Source organism: Lolium perenne, chromosome 2 (genome assembly GCF_019359855.2).
Source record: "Lolium perenne isolate Kyuss_39 chromosome 2, Kyuss_2.0, whole genome shotgun sequence".
Lineage (NCBI taxonomy): Eukaryota > Viridiplantae > Streptophyta > Magnoliopsida > Poales > Poaceae > Lolium > Lolium perenne.
Window position 1 is genome coordinate 295,264,205 of NC_067245.2, and position 21,575 is coordinate 295,285,779.

The following is a 21,575-nucleotide window of genomic DNA, read 5'->3' on the forward strand; positions in this document are numbered from 1 at the left end:
TTTTACAGTATCGTCAAGTTCCCAGAAGTGCAGGCGACTATGATATTCCGGTTCCACAGTGGTTGATTCATTGGGAAAACTTGTCACCGGAGGAAGCAACCTGGGAGGACGCCAAATTCATCCAAGCAACCTTCCCAACATTCCAGCCTTGAAGTCTGGAGTTCGTCGCGGGAGTATTGTCAAGAACCTTGCTGTTGGTTAGTAACGGACGGCCGGGATGAGGCGTACCCCTTCGATGTAATCCGACGGCTGTAATTTAAATTCCCTTTTTGAAACCTGTGCGTGTTTGAATTCGAATCCTGGAACAATCGCGGCTCCCCGGGGACTCTATATAACCTGGGAGAGAGGGTGGATGGGCGGCGCGATAATGAAAACTCTTATTATGTCTTCCTTGTTATCTCTGTTCTTCCTTTATTATTAGCTAGTTATTACAGCAATTTATCAGTTCTCCCCTTATTTTCCGCATCCCTGTTTGAATCTCCACCCCAATTCCCATCGGGATCCTGACACTCAGCTCTGTTTCCTTGAAAAGGAGTCGAGAGGTCAGTGTGGAGACCAAGTAGCCATCACCTTCTTATGGTCCACTCCAAAATCTAGAAATAAACTGCTTAAAGAAAAGTGCCTTATCGGCATCACTAGATAGACATTCTTCACAAGCAGGCACGTGTTTCGCCTTCTTCAAAATTCAGATTCAAAAGCCAATTTTTTGCAAAATCTTATGCGCGTCCAAAGAGACCAAATAATACACATACAGCTCTTTACCTGATACTCCTAACTACTAGAGTGCTAGTTACACCGCCAATGCAACTATGAACCCTAGCAAATGAAATCAAATGTACACTTCCGCAAAAACTGACTGCACCGACACCATTCTCAACAAATCTGCGGCACAAGAAGCCGCCATGGACCGATCGACCGGCCACGATAATCATATCAACGGCCTTCGTAGAGGGCAGAGCTCATGATCTGAGACGAGCCACGCGCCGAGTCGGGGGCCCTCGGCGCCGAGCTTGACTGCCCGCTGACGTCAGAGCTCATGTAGCTGGTGTCGCCGCCACCCTTGATCTGCCACTCCGTGATGTAGCTGGGCTTGGTCACCACGTCAGGGGCCTCGACGTCGCCCGTCAGCATCGCCACCACCCTCGACATGGGCGGGCGCTGGTGGGGCGAGCCCTGGGTGCAGACGAGTGCCACTTTGATGGCCCGGAGCACCTCCTCGCTGTTGAACTCCTCGAGCCTCGGGTCGAGCATGTCCAGAGGGCGGTTGTCCTCGTAAAGTTCCCAGACCTGAAAGCATCGATCATGTTTTATTCTGGGAAATGACCTTTAAACCAAAAACAAAAAGATCACTAGAGCCTAGAGTTCCTCCTGGCGCTTACCCATTCAAATATATAAACCTTGTCTTCGTCCTTAGTGTAATAATTAGGCCTTCCAGCTAAAGTCTCCAACACCACAACGCCAAACGCAAACACATCAACCTTCTCTGTCATATGGCCTCTCATGGCATACTCAGGTGCGAGATAACCACTTGACAAATGAGAGGAAAATCGTCGTTAGCAATACCTATAGAAAACAAACGTAAAGATTAGCAAGATGGAAATGCACTTACAATGTGCCAGCAACTTTCGTGCTGACATGTGTCTCCTGATCATCATAAAGTTTTGCAAGCCCAAAATCGGAGATCTTAGGATTGAGATTGGCATCAAGTAAGATATTGCTGGCCTTTATGTCCCTGTGCACAACACGTATGGCAGATTCTTCATGAAGATAAGCCAGACCTCTTGCAACGCCTAAGCATATCTCAAAACGTGTTGGCCAGTCTAAGTGTGCACTCCCCTTTCCTGCAAATGTAGGTTTAAGTTTTTAGTTGTCTATACTAAGCCTGAATTTGTAGATATGCAGCTGCGTCAATCAACAGAATTTGTACCAAACAGAGCACGGTCCAGGCTTCCATTCTCCAAGTACTCATAAACCAGCAATGGCTTATTGCCCTCAAGGCAGCAACCATACAGCTTCACGAGATTACGATGTTGCACTCGAGATATAGTTTCTATTTCCGTCGCGAATTCTTTTTTCCCCTGACGAGATGCTTCAGACAGCTGCTTCACTGCCACAAACCTACCATCAGTTAACTTTCCCTGCAAAAAGATGACACTTTTCAGCAATGGAAGTTTCAGGTAACAAACTATCACTATTCACTCTAAAGACAATGAAATAGATCCCCGCTTCATTTTAGAAATTTTATGGACATGTACATGCAGAACAAATAATACAAAAATACAACCCGTATAAACAGGTTTGTCTTTTAAAGTTCTATAATGTTTACTTATACTACTAGCTTACCGGAAGCTCCTTCCAGAAATTTTTTTTTTAAGGAAATTCAAGACTATAAGTACAGAATGAACTGACCTTATAGACCGACCCATATCCTCCTTGACCAAGAAGGTTATTAGAACTGAAATTTTCAGTAGCTGACCTCAGTTCACTATAACTGAGGACATTAGGTCTTCCCACAATACTGTACAACTCTGCAAGACATCACAAAAGATATAAAAAACTTACTTCGACTACTCCTTTCCTCAGTTAGAATACAAATTGATCCTAGTATATCCCATACCTTCTTGCTCCAGTGATAGTTTTCGCCTTTTCTGTATCCAAAAAATGATTCCGGCAAGTGCTGCCAATCCTAAAACTGCCACACCAACTACAACTCCCACAATCACACCTGTTTTACTACCTTTCTTCTTTGCCGCAGCACTACGTACTGTAGGGGTGAAATCTGACAGAAAGTTCACTTGTTAGAAATATGATGTCAACAGAGTCAATATATTTCAAGTGAGGTTGAATTAAAGGTTCTACTATCTGTATAGTATCAACCCTCATTTTATATTAATGCTCTAGTATTTTCGTTTGCTTTTATTTGCAACTGCTCAGGATAGCATCAGCATGGACTGGTAGTCAGAATTAAAATCATTAATTATTTCAAGTTAAGGGGAGTACTTGGCGTTGCACTCAAAGCTGATATTGCAGGCCCGTAGTATCCTTGATCAGGAATGCAGCAAGTGCCCTTTCCAGCCCAGAAGAGATGAATCTCAAGAAAGTTCTTGGTAACAGGAACAGTGTACTGCTTCCTAACTGCAGTGTAAGATTTCCCTCCTGCCGCCTTCTTTATGTCAAAGTTCTGCTCCTTACGCTCACCCTATACAAACAAGAAGAACGAAAATATGACTGGCTGATAAGCTAACAGTACTGCTTATCGCTTACCAGTGAGAACCTACCTGGACATATATATCGAAAACCCTTCTACCTCGGCTCTTCCAAGATTGAGTGTCTGGGAAGTCAAACTCTGCAAATTGAAGTGTAACTGTATAGTTTCCATTCTCAAGTCCAATACCAAAGTATCTTAAAGACGACGGCGACATCCTTGCATTCCGGAACAGTTCTGTATCTAGTGTATTCTGAAACTGCTGCGAACTGTAGATTATATAACTTCCATTTGATGCATCCATGAACCTTCCAACATTGCTAACACCCCATGTTGGTGCTCCTGTAACATAATATGACGCAGGTCCAAGACTGGCATCATCAGGTTCATACAAAGAACCATCTGAGCCTGATATGGATCGAACACTACCAGAGTCCACAGCAAAGGAAGAAGCTGCAAGCAAGTTAAATTATTTAATAGTTCTATTAGTTTTTGCAGGCTTACAGTTCCTCAAGTAGGCATATGCTTAAAATTGCAAACGCAGAAGCCTCACACTGTGGAGAACCAAGAAAACATGGTGTATCACGCTGAAGGCACGTCCACCCCGTAGGTAAGACACTGCAAATGTAATAGACTGACATTTTGAACACAAAATACAAGCTGAGAGAACTTACTAGCTATCTATTCGGGTCTTGAGAAGATATTATTAAAGTATGGACAAACCTGTTGCTGGAACTGTCCGCAGTGAAATTGTTGCTCACCAGATTCCTAAGAGAATGAATAATAAGCAACAATTAGAATGCACTGTTCATACTTCACAGCATATTTAGGGTTTATTTGATATAGCTTAAATAAGACAACTTTAGTGAGGCTTAAATAACTGGCTCGATTAGTGCCAGGCTGTAAGATTAATGTCTAACTTCCCAAACAATAGGCATCCTACACAATTTTATAAACGCTTAAGACAGATGCACAAAAACAGACTTTCATATTTATCAAATATGATTCTTACTTATTTCATGTGTACACTATAAGCCTAATAAGCCTTACTTGGGCGGATTGGTTCAGCCAGTAATGGGAGTTTCGTAACTTGGAACTTACAACTGTGAATTTCTAGCCCAAGAAGGAACGCTTCCTGATAGCTGATTGTAAGAAAAATCTCTACATAATAAGAATATGAAAGCACCATTAGAAATTAAATAAACATCTCCATGCTTTTATTATGTAAATACTGTAAATAAAACTGAACCACATTGCATACAAATTTTTAAGTGAAGATCCTATTGAGCTTGGAAGGCTTCCTGAAAGGCTATTGTTCCCAAGAAATCTAGTCACAACAAAATTTATAAAGATTAGCGAGAAGAATGATGAAAGTTTTCCTTCCACAGAAATATGCTTTGCAGTCAAGAGAGTCCATACAAGAAGTTCAGTGAGCTCAGGTTAAACAAAGTTTGTGGTACTTGGCCTGTGATATTGTTGAAACTCAAGTCCCTGTAAAAAAGAAAGACGGGAAAGATGTCATACACCAATATGCAATCCATAGCAATGCACTTACGTATCTTGCACAAATGGCACTTGGCTGTCGAAATAAAATGCTTACAATAAACTTAATTTCGTGAAGTTCGAAAAGTCTATTGATACAAGCCTATCAGATATCCTACAGTTCCTCAAAACCCTGCAAAAAGAACATAATACAAGTTTTAGGATAACAAGTCGATGAATTACAACAAATTGGAACTGTAATTTGAGCCAATAACTGAATAACAAGTAATGCATACAGGGTGGTCAAAGATGTCATATTAGTGATGAATGCCAGTGAAGAAGAACTTCCATTTACTATATCACCGATTCGTCTGCACAACAGAAGTATATTATTAAATTTTATCTGCTGCAACCTTGACATTTAAGAATGATACTTGGCTCTTATCACTGGTAATAGGAACTTACAAGCTTGTCAACTGGCCAAGATTGGAAAGAGTAGCTGGAAGCGGACCTTGAAAAGAATTGCCTTGAAACCTCCTACAATTCCATAGCTCAAGTTAGTCATTGAAAGAATCCCCTTCTCGATGGATGGAGCAACCTAGTAGTAAAAGAGGAGAGAGATCTATCCTTCCGACATCAAAAGAAAGCGAATCTATGCAGCTAGAACCTAGAAGTACAACTTATTATAGAAGAAAATACAGGGTATTTCTAGTGATTCAATACTTACTGATACATCACTCTATCTGAAACTAGCAGCCATAAGTTTGGATAGTGGGGGAAGGAGGATGCAATGTTTTGTAAGATGCCACATACAGAGATCAGCGTGGTCAATAAAGGCTCTAGGACCAAAAATGATATCTCTGGGACAAAAGCAGTTATTTATTTTAACTGAATCTCCAACTTCCACACCTACTTATGTTTTGCACAATCTAAAGCTTAGCTTGTATATGTTCCTCAAAAAAAAAAAAAAAAAAAAAAGCTTAGCTTGCAAATAACTACAGAAAACTGCACAGGTATCTTTCAAAGCTCCTTGCAAAAAATATTCACTGAAACGTGTAAACAACATATCCCATATTATTTGCAGCAATTTAATTTTTTAGAGAATTACTATGACTGAGATCAGAAGCAATCTTACAGGTCTGTTAAATTAGTCCAGCTCCCAATATAATCAGGTATTAGCCCAGTAAAATCATTATCTGACGCCCACCTAAACATAGAGGAGAAAAGTACATAAGATTGAATGGTGTGGAACATTATAATGTCAACAACACGTTGAGTATAGACATACAGTGTTTTCATATTCGTGAGCCTGGAAAGCGAGGATGGTAGTGGACCAGTAAGGCCAGCACTGTCAATGTACCTGTTATTGATTGAGAAGTAGAGAAACAATACAAATTAGACGTGCAACTGACTAGTCCATGCGAAAAGACAACTAGCTTGGCAGAAGAAAAACTGATTCTCGAGAATTCAGTAAATACATACAGTTGCTCAAGTTTTGGCAGGTTTCCCAGTTCCGAAGGAAGCGAGCCGCTAAAGTTGTTTGAGCTAATGCTCCTGTAAATACACCAAAAACTTGAGGTTAAACATGTATGTTGTAAAAAAAACATGAAGCCTATCAGAATAGTTACCATTGAAAAAGAATTTAACTCTAAATTTGTAGTTACAAAAAATCCTTACAGTGATACAAGATTTGTAAGGTTCCCGAGCTCCTTTGGTACAGGTCCAGATAGCGCGTTGATGCCAAGAGACCTTATTTGTCCAAAGAGAGAAAGCGTGAGATTAAATGCAAAGAATTCGAAAGTAATATGTGTTCATCTCATCTCACGAAATCATGATTAGAGTTGTGAATCTCACATGTACTGCATAGCAGTCAAACCCCCGATGAGCGATGATAAAGGTCCTGTTAAGTAATTTTGCCCCAAATCCCTGAAACAACATCGAATCAGATACAATACAATGATAAATCGGGACTTGGTGCAGGAGAGTGGAACAGAGTTTCGGTTTCGAGCCCATACAGATTGGTGAGGGCAGTGAGGTTCCACAGCTCTTCCGGTATCGGTCCGATGGCGTCCAAGGCGTATATTTTCCTGCATGACAAGTGTCTCGTCGTCAGATGTGGCATTCCGTCGAACACCCTATGGGCGCGGAGGGGAGAGCGAGTACACTGGCGGCACTTACAGCCTTGTGATGCGGCAGACGGAGGTGTTGCCGGTGCCGGTGCAGCGTTCGCACTTGATGGCCGGGTTGAAGGGCGGGTTGTTGTCGATGTTGGTGTTGTCCGTGGCGGCGCCGGTGCAGGGGTCGCCGCTGATGTTCCATGTCGACAACGCCTTCTTGCCGAGCTTGGCGAACACCGCGTTCAGCGCCGCCGCTGCGAGACAAGAGAGCCGGGTCAAAAACAGACGCCCACCCAACCGTCCGATGGGGATCCGACGGACGAAAAGCACTAGAAGAAAAACCGCCAAATGAAACCGGACATGGTTTCTGACTTTCTGCCCGGAGGAGCAAATGTCAAAACAGAGACGTCGACGTGCGTCGATGGCTGGATTGACCTTCCGACGGAGACATCCGGAACACGCTGGTTTGTTGGAACGGCAAGATCATGCGTTCATACTCTTGCAGATCATGGGGAATTGGGATCGAGCCGAGGAGGGAGACGATGGAATGAAAATTCAGGAGAAACAAGCAGAGTAGCATGCATACAAAACAGAGAGCCTCTGCTGGCTTTTCATCAGCAGCAGTTGATCGGAGAAGATAGCAAAGCTGAGGCGAATCACTGGGTAATTGATCACGGGCAGCGAAAACTAGCTGCCGATGGTACATCAACGAACAGCTTGGCGAAACGAGCACTTGAGATTCAGGAAAGACGAAGTCGAGCATGCTCACCGTCGCCGGGATCGGTCCTCGCCGTCTGTTGAGCATGGGCAACCGCTGCAAGAAGCAGCAGCGAGAGCGCCGCTCCATGGAGGAACCGCCTCATCTCCCCTCCCTCCCTTGCTCAGTTGTTCTGTTTGTAACTCGGTCTTGCTCTAGCTTAGGATATCTCGGCCTCCTGTGTACTCGGAGAGGGGAGAGGGGTGTGGTGGGGTGAACGATGAGAGCGGGACAATAAGAAGAAACTTGGGAAAGGGACATGAGTATGGTGGGGCTCCCGGAGGCATGCTCACACGGCGACGACTACAATGGTCAATGATATTCCTAACATATACCCTTCTACATATTGTCAATGCTAAATATATCCTCCCTAAAATCAATTGTAAAAATATACAGGCTAAAGTGAAAAATGTGAACGTGTCATCCCGCCAAATGAGGTGGCGGGAAGTACATCCCACCACTCGGAGTGGTTGAAGAAAGTTTCTTCTTTCGGTTTTGCTAATTCTCATTAAACTCAGATTTACCATAGAGCTCAGCAAAATCTGCAGTCGTTGAAATCGCGCCAAGATTCGTGTACCGTCTTCTACCTTGCACACACCGAGCGGGAGGAGGGCAGAGGGAGGGGCAGGGAAACGTCCACCGAGGCGAAGTTGTGATGGCGTAGGCGAGGATGGACATTAGGGTTTAGAGTGCGGGTCCAGGGTGTCGGTGCCAGAGAAGAAGGGGTGAGGCTTAGAGGGATGGTGGACCGGTGGAGGGGGTAGCTTAGGGCGGGCGGCGAGGTGCGCGGCAGCGCGACAGCCACAGGCAGGGGTGGATGGCGGTTCGACCGATGGTGGTTGCGGGGGAAGCCAAAGGTGGAGAAGAATGTTACTGAGAGTTGTAACTCTCACTTAATTGAGCCCTAGATATACCCTTTTTCTTTTGTTTGAGAGATGAGTGACGATGAGATGAGCTAGTGCGGCCAACGTATAGACACTTCCGACCATTGAGGATGGCGAAAAGATCCATCCCACCACCCTCTATGGCCGGAAGTGTCATGTGTCACTTTTTCCACTTTCCGCCAAATATTTAAACAATCAATTTCAGAGGGGCCATATTTAACATTAAAAATATGAAGAGGGGTATAGTTGTAAAAATATGAATCATTTTTTTTAAAAAAAAGTCGATGGTCGATTGATTCATGTAGCAAGCCAGGTGCAGCCACCCTAGTACAATGTTAAGACCCAACTTGATTTTTCATTCCCACAACCACAAGTGGAGCAACTAGATTAAGGGCCACTTGATTAGCTAGTTGATCCACCACGTGTGGCTCACGTTATAAAATGACTATAGCTTCGGGATGTTGGATTGGAATTGGATGGTAGCCGCCGTCACCGGTCCCACATGCCCCGACGCGACCGTTGCAAACATGATGGGGAGGAAGGAAGCTTGCCAAGCTGCACCGACGTACAGCTTTGACAATTCGCCTAGCACGCCGCGGAAGAAGAATATTATCCTTGCTTATATATCCTCGTAGCGAAATTGCTTTCCCTGCGCGTGCGTGTCTATGACGAGTTCTTCGTTAGACATGGAAAGGAACTTGGTTGACTCCTTCTCGCGGTTAGCTGAGACAGACTGGTGCTGCCATAATATGGACGGATGCCAGACTGCCGACATTTCAAACTTACATCCGTACGCTTGAAAGAATGGTTTAGAGAAACTTGTACGGACGGACTGTTTCATGTTTGACCACCCACAAAAGAATATCGGTTTTGCTAATTCTAAGTAAACTGAGATTTAGGTTAGAGCTCAGTAGAATCTGCAGCCGTTGAATCATATCAAAATTTGTGCGTCGTCTTCTACCTTGAGCACGTCGAGCGGGAGGAGGGACGGGGCGGGGAACGTCCGCCGAGCCGGAGCGGGTGACGGTGTGGCTGGCCGCGTCGGAGACAGCGATGGCGAGGATGGATCTTACGATTTAGGGTGCGGGGTGTGGTGTGTCGGCGCTAGAGAAGAAGATGACGGGGCTTAGAGGGATGGTCGGGGCGGCAGTGGACCGGCGGAGGGGGAAGCTTGGGGCAGGGCGGGGCAACGCAGCTGCAGCGCCGACCAAGCGGCAGGTGGACGGCGGTCCGGCCGACGGTGGTTACGGGGGAGGCCGGATGTGGAGAAGAAGGCCGATCTACTGAGACACTAGTAGAATACAAGGCCGTCGTCCAGCACCCCTGGGAGCTTTAGTTCCGGTTTAAAAACGAACCGAGATTAATGGGGGGCATTGGTCTCGGTTCAACCTAGAAAGCCTTTACTCCCGGTTCGTTTGGAACCTTTAGTCCCGGTTGGTATTACGAACCGGGACTAAAGGGGTGGCGGCGGGCTGCCTCCGGGGCAAAAGACTTTAGTTCCGATTGGTATTACCAACCGGGACTAAAGGTCTACCACCTTTAGTCCCGGTTCGCTTTACCAACCGGGATTAACCTTTAGTCCTGGTTCGCTTTACCAACCGGGACTAATGGATTTCTAGGGTTTTTGGCTCCCCACGCAAAATTCAAAAATAAAATCTTTTGAGATTCGTGTATGTTATGCAACCTACTATCACCGAAAATTAATAAATTTGAGTTTCAACTTTTTTTGCAAAAAAAGTTTAGAAAAAAGGTAAAACAGCATTAACTTTTGTGTATGACTTCGGAAAAAAAAGTATAATATATCAAAATGATCGTGAGAGAAAGTTACATCCGAATCCACCAGGATTTACCCGGTTAGCCAATTTTTAGATTCTCAAAATTCCAAAGGAAAATATGAAAGTAGGAAGATTTTAATTTTTGCCAGAAATTCAGTATTTTATATTTTTAAACTTGAAATTAATAATTGCATCTGCATAAAGATTACTATTACTTAACCATAGTTAACCAATTTTTAGATTTTCAAATTTTCAGGTTTTAGGTTTGGCAAAAAAAATATTAAAAGAATTAAAATTTAATTTTTTAATTATAATACTATATTTGAAAGGTTAATATTTATTTATTTATTCAAGTTATTGTTACATTATTACTTTTGAATTTCATTATTGCAGTATCTGGGAGTGGTGTTTTGAAACATGGGTGCATATGGTCCCTATATTTTGAAATGCATCTTACACATGTTTTAAATTTCAAAAAAATTGAAACAAAAAATCCTCACGTACATCTTTACCTGCTACACGCTCACAAAGTTGTTTCATAAAAAAATCGACTTATCATGTGACGTGTGTAAAAAAGAAAAAATTTAGTGCTAAAAATAATGCTTTTCACAAGATAAACTTTCTCCTTTTTACATAGATCACAAAAAAATTGGTTTTTCGTGAAACTTGACAAACATTCATATAATATGGAGATGTACATGTAACAAATTTTGTTCAAATTTTTTGACATTTTAAAATATGATTTTTTGGTAGAGGGAGCATACGCACCCGGGAGCCGAATTGAATTTCCGTTACTTTACGGTTGAATAAATCACAAAATAAAAAAGGCCTAAAGTTAAAGATTTATCAATGGGTAATGTTGCTCCAATACCCAACCAAAGAGCTACTGCAGTACCAATTAAAAAAACGGTCGTAGCTACTGGGCGGCGAAATGGATTTTGGAATTTATTGATATTCTCTAGAAAGGGTACTGTCAATAAGCCTGTTGGCACAGAAACCATTACTTTTGTTTATTAAAATAATTCTTTAGACTTATCCTGGCTCATTAATTTTTTTTCTTTTACTTTTTCCTGTGCGTGCGTGTCTTGGACGAGTTCTTGTTTAGACATGAATGATCTTGGCTGACTTCTTTTCGTGGTTAATAACTGAGACAGACGGGTGCTTGCATGACATGGATGGCGCCTTGACGATGCAAGACAGCCGACATTTCAGACGTGTGATGGACTGTTTCAGGTTTTGCCAGAGAAACCACGCGCAAAAATAAGCAACGGATAGAGGATAGCGCCGTGGAGGTAGTGGAGGCATGGGGCTTGCTCGAACTCATCCACGGTTTACTCGTTTTATAGTTATAAGAGATTACCACCTTTTAGAGGTTATATGACATGCTTCATTCGATCAAATCTTGTGTTAAATAATTTGGTTTTGCTACTAATTATTAGTTCGCCGAGAATTGAACTATGACTTTGTAGGTTACCGGCCGTTAGATTTGCATCGTGATTCGTGCTACGTGAGTAACTTAGATTTTTTTGAGTTACGAATGGGTTATAACTGAAACAAAAATAGATTACATAAAAAATATGTTATCACTAAGAATTTTTACTTGCAAGTGAGATTTTCTCAATTGCATGATTTGTTTTACTTACAAGTGGATTACAACTGAGAAATATTGATACGGTAAATAAAGGTTCACTTAATCTAAAATGATAAGATAAAATTAATCATGGCATGACATCACTTGAGAACTAAACCGATTATAATACTAATTAGCTTTAAAGAATAATAGTGTTTCAGCGCCGCTGCTCGGAGAGAAATAACCGAGTCAAAAAGATGAAAAGACCGATGACATCCAACGGCCTAGAAACAACAGGAGCTCGCCAGCGATATCAGTTCTTATGTGAGGAGGGCCAAAAGTTTTTTTTAGACGGAAGGCTCGAAATGAGTCCGGCTTTGAATTAACGAACCCAACAACTGGCTAGAAGTTACACCAAGAGTTACAATACACACGCGCAAAGCGCACAACCCAAACCACAATAAAAGACAACACAGAAAAGCAAGCTGAAACGCCATTGATCTATGAAGAGCTTGAGGAACCAAAGGAGGGAGGGTCTTGCGGCGACGCCTCCAAGAAGGTGAATGGCACAAGAATGTGTCATCGTCGTCGGCAGAGAAGGACCTGCAAACTTTTCACCCAGACCCGAGAACCACCACCCATGGAGCTCGGGCTAGGTCCGGACCAAACACACAACATCATCCCCTAGCATTGGGATAGGCACACCGGCAAGAGCTACGACCAGACGCCGACCTAGCAAAGCCCCCCAAGGCGCTAGGAAGGAAATCAGCTACCGCAACAAACCGTGTAAAACAAGCCAGGCCAACGTTGCAGGAGGGCTGAGACACCAGCGAGAGGACACACGGTGCTCCACAAGACACTACCAAAGAAGCTACACGAAGTGAGGCCTCCAAGAGGAGCAGATTGACGCGGAGGGATGGAATCCATCATTTCGAACAGGAGGGCCATCATCGGGACGCCTTCAACAAGGGAACGACACCTGCAGGTGACGCCGTCGCCGGCACAGGCCAGAGCCATGCGCTTCTTTCGCCGAGGTCCGAACCTATATAGAAATTCCGGACGCCGTCGCGAGGACATAGAGCGAACAAGGCGAAGATCACCGCCGCGCCTCCAACCTAAGTCACACTATGAGCTAACCCAAACTCGACTCATCCGCAGGAAACACGTGCTGGCTGGTAGAGGTTTCGGCCAGACCCAGATCTAGACGTCCAAGACCCAAGATTGGCGGCACCACGATGTCCACCATCCCCAGCGCGCGAACACACCTGCACAAGCACGACCAAATTGGTCGGAGGGAGAACAGACCGCAGCCACCGGAGTAGCTCCAGTACTGAGCCGGCCCAAGAACCTCGTCCCAGATAGCTAGCAAGGACGTCGCCCCAGCGACTCCAGAACGGCGGGATGTCACCCCAATGATGCCCCACCGCCGGAAGCTCAACCGAGCTCCGACAAGCCCGAGCGGGCAGATCGCCAAAACCAGCGCCGCCGGTCTAGTCCGAGCACGACACCAGCCGCGACGGATGGTGGTCGAGGAGGTCTCTGCGTGCAGCACACCAACAGAGAACAACCCAAGACGATCGGGCCCACCAGGCCCAGATCTAGGCCCGCGGGCCCAGATCGGCCGCCGCCACCAGGGGACGCAGGAGCTCCGGCTGACGAGGCGGAGGGCACCACCGCCGCGACCGCTCGACTCGCCGCCAGCCACGGCGGGATCTTCGCTGGCCTGGGCCGGAGCCGGCGCCCTCCAACGCCGTCTGGTCAAGCCCGCCCCGTCGGGCCTCCCAAGCGCACGGGAGCGAAGGAAACCACCGCCGCCAGCACCGCGGGGGAAGGAGGGAGGAGGGGGGAGTAGGGATGGCAACGGGGACCGTTTACCCGAAACCCGACGGGGTTTTCCTCTATTAGGGGCCGGGTGTGGTATCTAACTTATCCCCATGGGGGTATTAACGGCAAGACATGCTCCCCGATGGAGAAAGCGGGGCGGGGGGTGTTCTAGCAGTCCCATACCCGAACCCCGCGGAGCCCCGCACGTATCGGTAATATCCCACAAATTTAGCTTGTCCTGCTTAATTTCAGCTAACACGTATTTACGCACGTCACTAATGCTTGCTTACCTTCTGGTAATCACGTGATTCGGTGGTGTCATCGTGTGAACTATGTGAGTCAAACATAAGTACTCGTTATGTCTTATGTGTGTCAGTGTGTGGTTGTGTGACTCTGCAGTCTGCACGTATTAAGTTATTTTTGAGCTTGAATTGCTGAGATATTTTCATGATTTGTCTACTATTTGTGATGGGGGTGGGGAACCCGTGGGTCTGCTATACCCGGTGGGTGATGGGGACAGGGAAAAATAGTCCCCAAGGTGAGAAATGGGGATGGGGATGGGGGAATTTCATAAACGCGGGGACGGGGAAGAAAAGGCAATCTCCGCGCGGGTGCAGACCCGTTGCCATTCCTAGGGGGGAGAGGGTGGGGAGGACGGGGACGCCCCGGTCGCCCATGGGGGAGGCGACGGGAGCCGTTTTCTCAAGAAGCTTGGTTTTCTATAGTGCCCTAACCTCTCCGAGGGCTAAAAGTCAAACGCCAAAATATCACAGTCATTCTGTATATTGACTTTGGAGCTGAGGCATGTGGAGTGAGCTCTTTAGAATGACGGCTAGCTAGATCACGTGCTAGTTCGTTCGAGATTATGAAATTTGTGGAAGCAACGAAACCAGGACAAATGGATGTCGAGCTCTAGGGTTTTTATTTTCAACATTTGAAAATCATATTTATATTTTTTAAAAGTTCTAAAAAGATTGAATGTACTCAATGTTGTATCTGATGAGTGTCAAAATCTTAATGAGTTTTTTTTTTTTGTATTTTAAGCTACATGAAATGGCAAAAAAAAAATCTAACAATTTTATAGTTTTGAAATGTGCACTATTTAACCATACTCAGATCCCCACTTTTGCTATTGTTGTGTAGCCATGCAAACAATAAAATATTTCAAATTAAAATTGTGCGATGATATAGCATCCACCATTAACTACATCTTTTTTCCAGACTTTCTGAAACTTTGAAATATGTGCCTTGATTTTTTTGAATGAAACGTACCTTGGAGCTCGGTCTCCATCTGGAGTTTCCATGAAACAAAGGGAAATATTAAGGAGAAGCTAGTTTCTCAGGTTTTCTCCGCAGCATTTGATGGAACATAGCAAATATTAAGGAGAAGCTAGTTTTTCATGCTTTGTCGGCATCATTTGATGGAAGGTGTTCTTGATCCTAATGGCACTTCTACAAACTCCATACCACGTTTGGTTTCTCCCAAAACTTAAAACTTCTATGGCCCTTATAGTCGCATCATGTTAGCGAGCTTAATTGAAATGGAGGTCACGCCACTTTGGTTGACAAGTATTTTCGAAATTTATGCTAAAAATGACTAAGTAATTTCAATATAGGTATACCAAATGGCGTGATCTACCTGTTTTCTTACCCAGAGGGTCCAAAAACAATCTCAAATGGTCTAAAATCTTTGCAAACTAGTCAAGCTAAGTGGCGTGACCTGACTATTTTGGGACCAAAAACGGCTAAGTCATTTCAGTCTAGCCAGCATAACTGGCATATCATGTACTTCAGTTAAGTCATCCAACATGGTGTAATGAAAAGAAGCTGTAGAATTCTTTAAGTTTTTGAAAGAGCTAGAAGTGAATTAAAATTTGCTGGAGATCCATTTAGGTGAAAGAAGTCAACAGAGAGGGGGGGGGGGGGGGGGGGGGAGGCCAAAGGTTCAAGACAATTCAGGTCCCATCACCATCAGTTTTGAGCAACGAAGAGAACGGGAAACCAACAGCTGAGATTCATGAAAGATGAAATGTAAGCATGCTCACCGTCAGCTGGATCGGTCCTTCTCCTTGTCCTTGGCGCCGCCCGCTGAGCATTGGCAACCGCCGCAAGCAGCAGCAGCGAGAGCGCCGCGCCATGGAGAAGCTGCCTCATCTCCCTTCCTCCCTAAATCGGCCCCCTTCTGAGATAGCGATAGCTGAGAGGTGAGAGGAGATAAAACCACGGAAAGGGACGTGTGTGTATGTATAGTAGATTGGAGAGTGGCGCTCCTGGAGGCAACTTGGCTGCTAGATTAAGGGCCACTTGATCACCTCGATGAGCCCAGCATGTGTGTCTTAGGGAAGGATGACTATAATCTCGGATGTTGGAACTGGATGGCCGCTGCAAAGTCAGCCTTGATCGCATGACGACTTGACGAGCATCCATGGATGCGTCATATGTGGTCACCAGTCAGGCACATCCAGCCGTACAAGGTTACGATCGAGAACCAACTTGTTGCTTGTTCCCGACTGGAACCCCACTAGATTAAGGGCCACTTGAACACCTCGATTAGCACAGCACATGTGGCTTCGGTTATTATAGTTGGAGTATAATTCCGGATGTTGGATTGGAATTGGATGACCGCTGCAAAGTCAGACCTCCTGAATGTGCCCACATGCCCTCACGACGCCGACCGTTGCGAACAGGAGGGGAGGAAGGTAGGTTGCCGAGCTGGACGTACATAGTCAAGGCCGTTGTTGGCTGGTGAGCCTAGCCAGCGTTTAGTCTAATCTCCAGTAAGTCTCCCCTCACTTACAAGGCTAATATTAGCTTATAAGAGAGAGTAATTCTTCACTTTTCAGTTTGGATTTTTTGTAGGGAGTGGACTCCTGATCGCTTGTAACCGGCCGTATCAGCTTTGACATTTGACGTCGCCGCTTTTCTAAAAAAAAAAGTTTGACCTCGCTCGCCGCGAACGAGAAAATGCCTCGTCCTTGCTTGGTTTCCTTTTCGACTTGTCCTCGCTGATATTTTCATGGGTGCGCGCATCTTGGACGAGTTCTTCATGAGACAGGAAGGATCTTAATAGTTGACTTATAATTTTCTGGTGAATTATAATTGGGAAAGGTACCGGCATGACATGAACAGAGACCAACTTATTTGGACGTGTCCGTCTACTTGGAGTAATAATACTGACCGATTGATTCATGTTTTACTAGCAGAAAACCGCTTTAAAATGGAACAAGTAGATAGAGAATGGCGCCATGGAGCAGCCATCCAATCTTTTTCATGCCCGCTAAACTCCAGGTATGTAACTCGTCAATGACTAGCGCCTGCAGGATGTCCTCTTCAGAGCGGGACAATGGAGTTGAAAACCCGGTTGTTTCCTTCCTCCCAAATGGTCTAGGATGAAAGCATGGACAAGGACCTTCTGTTTCTCATGAGACTGGGAGGGAAGAATCTGGAGGCCTATTCGCCACTAGTCCAAGATCAGGAGCAGTTCTGGGAGGCTGTGCGTGTCGCCGGAATAGCAAAGCGATACTGAATTTTCTTCCACACCCCGGCAGTTGAAAAGCAGTGCACCGGTCGGTCAACACCGCCGGGCAAGCCGTTTTGTGGTGTGGGCACACGCGGCGGCCATATTAGGGGAGTCAATAGCATAAAACTATCACATTTTTTTGATAAAGAGTATATATTTATATAAAAAAGATACCAATTACAACGCAATACTCTAATAGCATTACGGATGCACACAGCCAAAAAAATAAAGAAGAAATACATAAAAGAAAAGTCCCGCTACGGTATTCCAGCACTAGCAACAGTGGTACATCCTCCATCAAGACAACACCTGAACTCCAGGCTCTCCAAAAGCAACGCCTCCAAAAAGGTAACAGTGCACAAACACTATCGTCGCCCGATCAGAAGACCTTAGGTTTTCACCCTGAAGATAGTCCCCGCTTTCAAAGCAATGCCTTTAAAAAGATCATTGTCAGTCACAACCAGTTAAGACCAGGCCTTGGATTTTTATCCTGAAAGGTAAGACTCTGAATTTCACCTGTATTGCCGCCCCCTCTTGCATACCGCTGTTACGAAACCCAGAATACCAACCAAGCCCCTCAATAGCGCTAAAAAACTTGAACCTCCATAGCAAAAATCTACCACATTTGTACGAAATATTCGAAAATCTACCACTTTACGTTCGCGTAGCAAAAATCTACCACTAGTAGCAAGTTTTTTTTGCAATATGCACTCAAACCAAAATTAAAACAGATTGATATAGAAAAACTACCACTTTCCAGCGATGGGCCTCGCTTTGCTCGTTAAAAGTTAGCCCCCTTTAATATAAATTTAGATCACAACATAACATAACAATATACATCCACAATATTATTGCCTCCATTGGTTAAACTTGCCCTCTATACTAACCAAATAAATGCCCTACGTGTCACTTTTGAATCTTGCATTGTTGCTTAGAAAATTAGAACTATAAATTGGTTACTCGTAGTTGGATCCTAACTAAGCGTATCATCTTCTTTTACTTGCAGGCAAACAAATATGCAGCTTCCTATTTTTTTTTCTTGAACCGGGAAAAGCCCAATGGACCTAGAAGCTGCTATAATTATCTGGGGTGGGGGTACAAATTACATAAGGAATATCAACAAGCAAAGAAAATATATAACAGTCCCTAACTTTTGCAGAAAAGACCCTACACAAAATCTAGAAAAAGCCACCGGTGACATAGGCATCCCCAATGGACCTGCCGAAGATAGTACCCGGGTTTACTGAAGGCCCATGACTCGAAGAATAAGAAGAATCGGAAGCCCAAGTTGTTACTAAGAAAAGCTAGAGTTGTATTAGGAGATAATATTTGTAATCTTGCGGGATGAGTTGAAAACCCTCCCGGACTCTGTAACTTGTACAATACGAATCCCTCGGCTCCACCTCCTATATAAGGGGGAGTCGAGGGACAAAGAAAGCATCGAATCATTGTCTCACAAACCCTAGTTTTCGTAATCGTCGAGTACTTTTCGGCTGAAACCTTCGAGATCTACTTGCCCTCTACTTCCAACTAAACCCTAGTCTACAACCCGTAGGCATTGACAAGTTAATACCTTATCAATTGGCGCCGTCTGTGGGAATTAGAGGCGTCAAGGATCTGATCTCGATGGCACGTTCAAGATCGTCGACTTCGTCAACAGCAAGCAACGCAATGGATCGAGGTAAACAGATCGCAACTGGTCCTGTCGATTTTGTTCCTCACCCGCCCTCCCGTTTGGATGCATATGTGTATCTGGAGGAGCCTATGGAGATGACGTTCGGAATATTCCACTTTCGCGTCGAGAAAGAAGGAGCGTATCGTCTCGAAATTTCGATCTCGTCGGGATTGTCGGCGGTTGATTCCGATTTTTCAAGCTCAACATCGTCAATCGAGTCAAGCGAAGAGGAGACTTCATCGCCACGCTTCATCAGCACCAGGGCAAGCGAAAAGCTCGCCAAGATCTTCAGCGGCATGTCCTTTGAGTCATCCGCGGACTCCTATATAAGCGATGACTCGAGCAGTGTCGACAGCTTCAACTTCATCGACAAATCCACTACAGTGGGCAAGGTCTTCACCAATCTCTATGATGGTGTCACCAAACCCAACAAAGATCTGAATACAAAATATCATCAGATTTACGCCATCGGAGAGCCAAGCCGCGATCCGGAGGAAACGTCTGAGGCTTTCGACGATTTGGGAAATCCATACGTTGATCCCTCTGATTTACGATGAGATCTAGGCAGCAAATATGTCGGACCTACGCCTCGTGTTAGAGTTTAACTCCCACAAGCAGCATGGGATAGAGCCGCGAGAGCTATGGATGGCTCAGAACCAATGGAAACAACAGCCACGCCCGAAGAATTGCAGGCATATCAATATAGGCTCGCGCGAGCCGCGAGGGAATTGGAAAAACAGACAGCTGCTATGAACAGAAGAAGGGAGGCAGCCTCTGCATCAAGCAGACGAAGGGCAGAGCTGAGTCGACAATCTGGAACTTCGGGAGATAGCCACAGGGAAGCTCGGAATAGAGCAAGATCAAGGTTGCAAAACATACCTGAAGGAGAAAGAGAGCACTTGGTTCAAAACCTCGACATATCTTTCATGTCAATAGACACGAGAGGGAATATTATCCCCAAGACACCAGAGGCTGGGTATATGGCGACACAGGCCTTTATCCTTGCATCCAGGCCACCTCCAGGAGATCCAAGGGAGGCACTGTACAACATGGCAATGGCAGGAGTCGGAGCCATGGGAACGGCGTTTGCATCAACACCTCCCGAAGGAACAGCAAGGCAAAATAGTCCACGACCTGCAGCAGCAGCAGCACCTCCCGAAGGAACAAGTGGAGCAAGAGACACAGCAGCGCAAGCAAGGGTGGACATAGCGAGGCAAAGTAGAAGGGAACATCGGCATTCCCCAGAACTAAACGACGAGGATATGTGCGGTTTACCATGCTTCACGAGGAGAGTCCGAAAAACTCGAGTCCCTTCAGGATTCAAATTGCCTGATAACTTCAAGAAATTCGACGGCCTACAAGATCCAAAGGATTGGCTAGTGGATTATCTCGAGACGGTGAAGCTCACAGGAGGAACCAGAGCAACAGCTATGCAAAGCATCCAAGTGCATTTAAGTGGAGCCGCGCGATCTTGGATAAAGAAGCTTCCTCCAGGATCTATCGACAGCTGGGATAGTTTCGAGGACGTGTTCGTCAAAAATTTCCGGTCCACCTGCAAAAAACCTGCATCGCTAGAAGAATTGAGGGCGTGTCGACAAAAGCCAGACGAACCAATGAGAAAATACATCCAAAGGTGGAAAATCATTAAAACTCGGCAGAGAATATATCTGACGAGAGAGCAATAGATGCGTTTGTCGCAGGAATCAGGCGAGGAGATTTTGTCGAGGATTTGGGGAGGACCAATCCAAAGACAGTATCAGCATTAATGGAGATAGCAAACAGATGGGCAGATGGAGAAGATGCTGTTCACAACAAACGGCATAGGTCACCAGAGGAGGACCGCGGCCGAAATTATCAAAGTAGGCGACGATTTCCTCGGCAGTACTCGAGTTTTGATGCTCCTGGGAAAATTTCGGCTGGCTTCCGAGCAAGCGCCGGAGGAAACAACAGAGATGATTACCAGAGGAGCAACGAGCAGCGAGGCGACAATAGAGATGACTCTCGAAACAACAGGCAAAATACCGGGTCAAGGTTCCAGAGACCTTTTGTGTCCCCGGAAGAGATGATGAACGGGCCGTGTCAGATGCATTTTTATCTCGACAATAACGGAAAAAGACAGTCAAGACACTTGCAGAAGGATTGCCGAAATTTCCAAGCAATGCTAAGGTGGGCAGGACACGCCAATGCTCAGGCAGCACACAGAAATCCTCAGGGACCCAGGAGTGAGATCCACTTGCCACCTCCTCCCGCAATTACGGACAAAAATCGACATCAGCTTAGAATAGCGGCAGCACCTGCTCCACCACCTTATGTTGATCCCAATTCTAACGGAGCGGTCTCGATGATTCAGAAAGGCAGACCATCCAATAGAGCTCAGAAAGTAATCTCGCGACAGGTGTTCATGGCAGAAAAGTTGCCTCCACCAACGGTCGAGTACCTTAACTGGTCAGGACAAGATATTGGCTTCACAATAGCTGATCATCCACAACAAGTTCCTCGACCAGGGCAGTCAGCACTCATCTTACCAGCAGTAATCGTAGGATTCGATGTATCTCGCGTGTTCATAGATGGCGGCAGCAGTTTAAACCTTATGTATGCAGATACATTAAGGAAGATGAACATATCCCTAGCAAACCTGAAACCAACCGATACGCGATTTCACGGTATTACACCAGAGAAGCCGAGTTATCCGCTGGGGAAGATCAATCTCGACGTTCAGTTTGGGACCCGAGAAAACTACAGAATAGAGAGGCTGGAGTTTGAAGT

General features: G+C 45.2%; 1 protein-coding gene across 2 annotated transcripts; it reads right to left on the reverse strand.

Annotated features, from left to right (window-relative positions):
* Positions 1-646: 646 nt before the first annotated feature.
* LOC127336165 (probable LRR receptor-like serine/threonine-protein kinase At1g56140) lies at positions 647-15,792 on the reverse strand. 2 transcript variants are annotated; one of them, XM_051362948.2, is made up of 24 exons: positions 15,660-15,792; positions 6,866-7,058; positions 6,703-6,774; positions 6,542-6,613; positions 6,365-6,436; positions 6,170-6,241; positions 5,976-6,047; positions 5,823-5,894; positions 5,153-5,224; positions 4,984-5,058; positions 4,806-4,880; positions 4,625-4,696; positions 4,467-4,532; positions 4,307-4,366; positions 3,929-3,973; positions 3,759-3,823; positions 3,279-3,658; positions 3,001-3,199; positions 2,618-2,779; positions 2,410-2,528; positions 1,928-2,138; positions 1,610-1,841; positions 1,380-1,527; positions 647-1,287 (listed from the first exon to the last, which is right to left on the reverse strand). In XM_051362948.2, exons 1-24 carry the CDS (start codon positions 15,766-15,768, stop codon positions 934-936), a joined length of 3,069 nt encoding a protein of 1,022 aa, XP_051218908.1. In that variant the 5' UTR covers positions 15,769-15,792; the 3' UTR covers positions 647-933. The 2 variants fall into 2 exon arrangements, with proteins under 2 accessions (XP_051218908.1, XP_051218909.1); XM_051362949.2 differs by lacking the exon at positions 15,660-15,792 and adding an exon at positions 7,574-7,778.
* Between the last annotated feature and the right edge of the window lie 5,783 nt (positions 15,793-21,575).

Coding starts and splice junctions, on each gene's coding strand:
- LOC127336165 (XM_051362948.2), bottom strand. CDS start 15,768: ATGAGGCAGCTTCTCCATGGCGCGGCGCTCTCGCTGCTGCTGCTTGCG. Junction 5,225..5,822: donor TGGACTAATTTAACAGACCT/GTAAGATTGCTT, acceptor ATGGAATTGTAG/GAGGTTTCAAGGCAATTCTT. Junction 2,780..3,000: donor AGCTTTGAGTGCAACGCCAA/GTACTCCCCTTA, acceptor ACTTTCTGTCAG/ATTTCACCCCTACAGTACGT.